Source organism: Zingiber officinale, chromosome 6A (assembly GCF_018446385.1).
Source record: "Zingiber officinale cultivar Zhangliang chromosome 6A, Zo_v1.1, whole genome shotgun sequence".
NCBI classification, from domain to species: Eukaryota; Viridiplantae; Streptophyta; class Magnoliopsida; order Zingiberales; family Zingiberaceae; genus Zingiber; species Zingiber officinale.
This window is the reverse complement of record NC_055997.1, coordinates 137,066,953-137,074,450: the sequence shown is the minus strand read 5'-3', so window position 1 is coordinate 137,074,450 and position 7,498 is coordinate 137,066,953. Positions and strand designations below refer to the sequence as shown.

At 37.7% G+C, this 7,498-nt stretch overlaps 1 protein-coding gene across 1 annotated transcript; it reads right to left on the bottom strand.

The window, feature by feature from the left end:
* Nucleotides 1–3,663: 3,663 nt before the first annotated feature.
* LOC121998271 lies at nt 3,664–7,049 on the bottom strand. The gene is made up of 4 exons (XM_042553111.1): nt 6,772–7,049; nt 6,526–6,684; nt 6,193–6,411; nt 3,664–4,112 (listed from the first exon to the last, which is right to left on the bottom strand). The coding sequence occupies exons 1-4, from the start codon at nt 6,976–6,978 to the stop codon at nt 3,768–3,770; spliced, it is 930 nt and encodes a 309-aa protein (XP_042409045.1). The 5' UTR covers nt 6,979–7,049; the 3' UTR covers nt 3,664–3,767.
* Between the last annotated feature and the right edge of the window lie 449 nt (nt 7,050–7,498).

The following is a 7,498-nucleotide window of genomic DNA, read 5'->3' as shown; positions in this document are numbered from 1 at the left end:
TACGTACAATGGATCCTTCTTCAGGACCCCGCATGACGGGAGCTTCTGCCCTTAAACATGAAGCATTTATACTAGAAGAAGCATGCATACTAAAGGAGTCATTAATCTTAGAAGACATGTATTCTAACTTTTCCTCTAGAAAGCTAGCATCATTTTTCAAAGATTTATTTCCTTTTTAGCTTTAAACAAATCGCTATTTAAGCTTGTAATGAATTCAACTAGAGCTTGAGTGGGAAGTTTAAATAACTTACTTATCGAGAAGTCCGAATTGGAAGATTGTCCTCCCCTTCACATGAGCTTCTTTCTTCTTCACTTGAGCTCCTTTCTTCTTTATTTTTGGATGACGTGGAGGGAATGCCATCAGTTCTCATTAGAGAAAAACGGGATATATGATGTTTTTCTTCTTCTTTCGATGATGATGGATTATCTCATTTTGCTTTTAAGTTTTGGACCTTCTTCCTCTTTTCTTTTATCTTATTCTTTTCTTTCTTCTTCTTTTCTTCCTTTTTCTTCAAGAGAGGAGATTGATCCCTCATGTGTCCTTCTTCTTGGCAATTGTAATATATTATCCTCCTTGTCCTATTCTTGCTTCTTGAACTTTTCCTAGCATGTGATTTTTTAAATCTAAAATTCTTAAATACTCTTCTCGTCCTCACCATCTATGTCTCTTGATCGCTATCCATTGAAGCACTTGACTCATCGGAATCGTTGGATAGTGGAGATGGTAACTTCGTCTTCTTTCCCTTCTCCTTGTTAGCCACAAGTGCTACTCCCCTTGATCTATGAGCTTCTCCATCTAACCCTTTAATGTATGTTTCGTGAAGCTCTATAGTTGAGAAGAATTCATCTATGGTACATTCTAGATCTTTTGAAATGTAGAACGAATCTACTAAAATTGACATCTATGTGGTAGTTCTGGGAAAATATTGATGGCTTTCATCATCATATCTCGATTTAAAAGTGTCTCACCTACATTTGTTAGTCTGTTTAGAATTTCCTTAATTCTAGAATGTAATATTGATAACTTTTCTCTTTTCTCAATCTTGATGTTGTTGAGTTGAGATCAAAGAAGGTCTTTTCTTGTCAATTTTACTTCCGATGTCCCTTCATGAAGCCCAATTACTTTTTCCCACAAGTTTTTGGCATTTGAGTAATCTCCAATTCTATTGACTTCTTGTTGAGGAAGCACATTTAGGAGATGATGCTTTACTTTTAAGTTTGCTAAGTGTTATTCCTTTTGCTTCTTGGTCAATCTTGATTTTTTATTATCATATTGTTTTCATCCCTAAGCATTTCAAAATCATTTTCCATGATTAGCATTATATCAAAATCGGTTTCAAAGAATACTTCTATTCTCTTCTTTCACCAAGAGAAATATCCTTCGAATTGTGATGATAATGCTCGTTTTGGCGATTAGTCCGGTGAAGGGCAACATTGCTCTGATACCACTTGTTAGAAATCGTGGCCCGGCTAGAAGGGGGTTGAATAGTCGATCACCCCAAATTCATTCCTTCCTACAAGGTTTTACTGTGTAGCAAAAATAATAAAAGTAATATGAAAAGAATGCAAACTCTAATACCTTTGTTTAACGTGGTTCGGAGATAAAATTCCTACTCCACAATGTGTCGTTGAGGTGGACGATCTCTCAATCTATAAGTAGATTAATCCCTGATAATCTCCGTCTAATGTACTCCTCAGTGGAGTAAAAACCTCGCACAAGACACTCTTCTTCTTACAAGACGGAGAATAAGATTAGGAAGAAGAGTGTAAGCTTGAAAGTTTGAGAGCAATGACTTAGGTGTATTTAACAAGAATCAGTAACTTCCTTCGTGCCCCAAGTTTCCTTCAAATAGAGTCGAAAGAGTTGATCATGAGTTAACTCATTTCCTACGCACTAGTCGACTGGAAACATCACCAGTTGATTAATGTTACCTAGGACAAAGCCAACGGTACTCCACAAAATCTGGGATTCTGCCAACGACTCTCTACTAGTTGACTGGCAACATCATCAGTCGACTAACCTTTAGAGCCATTAGGCATGAAACCATTTTGTGTCCTCGCAACTTTCCATCAGTCGACTGACCAATCGATTAGGACTAGTTGACTGACCAGTCGACTAGGACCAATCGACTGGTAACACCATTAGTCGATTGGTCTCATACAACACTCAACTCTCATCCTCTCTGAGTTGCCCTTAAAGCTCTCTTCCTCAGCCTTCATCCCTCAGATGCACTTGAGCTCGTGACTCCTCTCCATACCATCCTTCATGTTGTCTTAAATTCGCTTTCCTCGGCTCCACTCCATTGTTCCTCATCCGATGGTCTCTAAGATGCATCATCCTTCACCGATCTCAATGACCTAAGTCATAGGATGAATCTTTACTAAACTTGGTCGCACCAAGTTTCTCATATGCGATTCACCAAGTCCTGCAAGATTCAAATACACATATCAAACATATATGAATTCTAAATTAAACTCTTTGACACACATATCAAAATCATGATCGTACCCGATCAAATTTAGGTTGATTGCACGCATACTTACCTCTATTTATACTTAACAAACAGAAACAATTGTCTATGTGAATGGATTAATCTCAATCTGTCACATGCTCATCAAGACTTTTATCCAAAAATATAACAATAACATATATACTGAATAAATCATGACATTTTCATATATCAAATTATCTTTACAAAGTATTACATTCTCCGAAGTCCCAAAGACTTCACATATTCTTGAAATGACTCTTTAGTCAATGTCTTTTCTATTTTTATTTTTTGAAAAATACGTATTTTCTAGAATATAGAAAATGACTTTTAAATATTTTCTATTTTTTAAAAAAATAGACATGAAAAATACAAATCAACACATCATTTTTCAGAAACACACATTTTCTAGGAGATGAAAACAAAACACACACAAACCAAACACACCCTTAGCTTTATACTTTTTCATTAATCATTTATATTAGACTCATTGTGTTCAACTAGACAATGGGCTACAATGTTGGCATTTAGTCGGCATCTATTTGACCATAAGCTACATCGGATACGGTTAGACCGGAACGTATCATATATGACACCATTCCCGGTGCACGAAGCTCCCGCCATGCGGAATCCCGGAAAAAGCTCCATCGTACGCAGCCTTACCCTGCTTTTTGCAAGAGACTATTTCCAAGATTCGAACCCGTGACCTTTTGATCATATGACAACAATTTTACCGTTGCACATTCATCTTTATATATTTAATCATTTTAATTTTGCAATATTATTTTAAATCGTTTTAAATAATCTATCATTCAAATCAAAATTATTCAAAAAAATTATTTTTACCAATAGTTAATATTCATAAAACTCTAACTCACGAAAACTAAAAAGTTATTGTTTGATATCATAGTTATTTTTTATAGATAGAAAAATAATTCATTTATTATTGTTATACTTTCTCCCATTTAATGAGACTGATCTGACAAGTTGATAGTCAACAACTTAACATAATGCGCGACTAAGATGGTTCACTGGACTAACAAGTGCAGTTGGCTACTTATTCATTCAATTAACAACTTTATGTTCTGTGGCCTATGACTGATGTTTCATTGAAGGTGTCACTCTTTCATCATAACAACATACTAACTAAGAATCCTAACTATTTTTAATAGACTTTAACTGTAATTAGAGCAATACTTTCCTCATCTTTCAAGATATTACAAACAAAAAGAATACTGATGCAATTAAAGTCTCTTTCAAGTGCATCCCTGATAAGAACTAAGATAGGAAGGTTATTAACAATATAGTTGCATTATACATAGAATGGATGGTGAAGCAAGAAGCCAATTGCCCAGTCCAACAATATGCAGAACCAAGAACACAACCAACAAGAAAGAGTTGCAAAAAATTCTCGCCAGAAAAATGGCCTATGCTGAAAATAAATGAACTGAAAATGATAGCTTGCCACCATTTCTTCGTCGATGCGAGAGATGATAGAAGGAATCCACGATAAACAGTTTCCTCTAACAATGGAGTTATAAGGCAATATAGAAAGAAACATGGTGGCATCGTAGACAATGGACTCTTGGAGAGCATATCTTTCAGAATAAGATTATTAACATCCTGCAAGAAACAACAGTATTAGAAGTGCTAAAAACCATATCAATTATAGTTCACACTGAAAAAAGCACAACCATAAATCCCAAGCAAAAAATATTATCAATCAGTTGTTGTTAATATCACCATAGCTGAAGAATCATCAGAGATCAAAAACAGTACTAATTATCTCACATTTGTAATGGCAAACATCAATCTAAATGCTCAAAACAATTATTAGCACAATTACTTTTAGTGCATTCCATTTGTTTTCTTAAATAGCAATTGGCTAAACTTGTGTATTGAAGAAATTCAATTTTCTGTTAAGCTAGAAGCATCTGAGAATTTATATGTATCTCAAACTTCATATTGCAGTCACCTTCAAAACATACAGAGAATACATTTGATGTTAACAAGTTATATCATATAAAAACCAAGTAGAACCACTTTTTCTTTTACAACATGTCGTTGCTACATTTAAGTAATGACCTAGGTAAGCTAATATGGTTTCAATAGACAATAGTAGCATTTATGGATTAAAATCTCAAAGCATGCCAGTCAACACAGTTGAGATTATTCATTCTGCTCTTGCACTGAGACATGGAGCAATGTCAATATTGGCACCATAAATCAATATTGACACCATGACATCCATACTCTATGCAATTGATCACCTTGCAATCTCTTTTTTGCCTCACAACAACTAATGTTCTCTTCTTGACCTCACAATTTGTTCTCCACATGGTTGATCTCAACTCCTAGGTCTCACAGCCATCCTCCTCCTTGCGACTCCACGCAACCAAAGCCTCTTCGTGAACTCCTTAGCGGGGGCGGAGCCACCCTTGGGCTAGGGTGGGCTCCAGCCCCACCCATGTTTAAAAACTTACAAGTAAAATTTTATTTCAACCCCATCCTCATTTTATTTTAGTCCATATGGTTTATAGTATTTTCATTTCAGTCCTTATTTCTCCCAATTGAATTGCCAAAAAATTTTAATTAAATCTAAATTTTTCCGTATTTGCCGCTTCACCTCTCTATCTGCCCCACGAGTAGCCGGTGCCGCCGCCTTCCTTGTCCCTCCTCGCATGTGTCTAGCCGCGACATGACTAGCATAACCGCGGCAAACCTTCTCCTTATTAGCGCGCTATATCTGTGGGACATTGTCGCAGCCACAGCCACAGCCACGACCTGCCATCGCTACCTTCCTCTCTGACCACCATGGCATCACATTCATTGCTATCCCTATTGATAGTTTTGTCATCGCTGCTCTCCCTGCCACAAGCGACATGACTCCGCCCTATCATCATGACTCGGCCGCAACCATCATCGCCGGAACACCAATGCCGACGATCAGCCCCAGGTAATTTTAAATCTCGGCTACGCCCCTGCTCTTTAGCCTTGTGACTTATCCGCACAATGCCATGCAACCAAAACCTCTTCACTCCATGAGGGTGAAACTCTAACCACATAGGTGAGGTGTTGGGCGAGATCCCTTGATGGTTGAACACTCCTTGGAACAATGACTAATGTGGCTCCACCATTGGTGGCACCTCAAGGTAAACTTCCTCTCCTCCTCTACTCCTCTTCCACTTCTTCCTCCTTTTCTTCTCTCTCCTCCGCTTCCTCATTGAAACAAATGGCATCCACTACCAAAATGATACAAAAGTGGTTTATTCTGGCTACAGACCGAAACCCCAGCTCGTGAACAAGATTTTTAACCATGGTACCTTTTGAGATTTAAAGCCATCAATCTCTATAGCATTCATGAATGCAATAACAATATTTTTGATCCTAGAACATTAGTTCTTTGATACCTATAAGAAGATGAAGAAAGGAGTTAATTGATTCTTCAAAAATGGAAGATTTCAAATAATTAAGAAGTAGCATATTCTAGATAATCAAGTGTGAGACATATATTTTGAGTTAAAAAGTCACTCAAACAGGAAAATCAATTGTCTATACTGTTGAGAGGAATCTATGTCACTGCATACAACTATTGATTCCATTAGAGGAAAAAGCATTTCCCACACACATGCAAAAAAGAAAAATCAAGGTCTTGAGAGATAAATAGATTTTCTTCTAGAAATTACATTTTTGACTAACTGACCTTAGGCCCAAGCAGCATATCAGAAACAATAGATGAGAGAAACATCATCCCTATCAAAGATCCAATGCCCACTGCAGATGCTGTAACCCAACTTCTTTCTTCCAGGGAGCTTTTTCCTAGGAAGAAACTGCAAAGGTTGGATTTTCTCTTAGCGTTGTAATACAACAGAGTCAAAGCTCCAGCATATTCTATAACTTGCAGCGTGCTTAGGGAGACGACCTGCAATTGTGTAGTAGCTGCTCAATCAAGAAAAGGTCGTCTTTTTAAATCGAAAGAAGCGAACGTGTTCAACAATCGTCAAAAAAGAATTGTTACACGTAAAAGCTCACTCACCATGGTGAGGGGATCTAGGTCAGGCTCGTGAAGGATACTGGCAACGATTGAGAGTCCTCCAAAACTCAAAGGTACATGCAAGATGAAGAAATAAGCTGCGAATATTGACCATACGTCCTCATTGTCCCATGGTATGCTTGATGGAAGCACTGAGAACGCCTGTTGCACACGATTCCATCTGAACCTCTCCATTGTTGGACGCAAAAAAAAAAAAAAAAAGGGAAAGAAACCAAGCGCAGGCCTTACGTCGAACTGTTCATCTCCGTGGTTGTTCTCGGAGCAGAGGCGTCGGAATAGGGATCTAGAGCTCGCCCTAGATTGAAAATTGAGAAAATTGAGGAAGGCAGCCTGTGCGCGCAAGGAAGAGCGAGGAAACGAGTTCAAAGTGACATTCGCCGAAACCGAAGAGCCGGCTATTTGAGGAGACAGCGCAGTAGCAACCAACGAGACCATTTTCGCGACCTCGTCCACCGGCTTTCTTTCCCAGTCCAACCCACACCGACCATGCCACAAGGCAGAATTATGCTGTCAGACCGGCCAATCCGCGACGGGTCGTAATATAGCGGGGCGGATCAGAGCAGCTGGCCGGCCTGTTATTTGACGGGCTAAGCTATAATCCAACTAATCCGTGGGTGTCAATTACGGATCGATGAGCTCATTAAATTTTTCAATTTGACTTTTTTCACAAATATCTCTCTTTTTTTAAAAAAAAAACTTAATTTTTTATATATTATTTGCACACAAATTTTATTATAAAATCATTAAATATTATTTATTATAAATAATAAAAACATATAGTATAAATTCACACACACCCCTTCTTTTTCTTCTTCTTCTTCTTCTCCGATCTTGTCTTCTTTTTATCGCTTTAATGTGGTAACAACAGTGGAGTAAATAGTCTATGTTACCACATGCAGCAATAACGTAGCATAAACCATGTTTACGGTACTTCACACAGCAGTAACGCTAACAT

Bases quoted from the DNA above. Each gene is read 5' to 3' on its own strand.
- LOC121998271 (XM_042553111.1), bottom strand. From the start codon at position 6,978: ATGGTCTCGTTGGTTGCTACTGCGCTGTCTCCTCAAATAGCCGGCTCT. The intron at 6,685-6,771 runs GTAAGGCCTGCG...CGTGTGCAACAG, and splicing joins ACGGAGATGAACAGTTCGAC to GCGTTCTCAGTGCTTCCATC. The intron at 4,113-6,192 runs GTCAGTTAGTCA...TGTTTCTTGCAG, and splicing joins ATATGCTGCTTGGGCCTAAG to GATGTTAATAATCTTATTCT.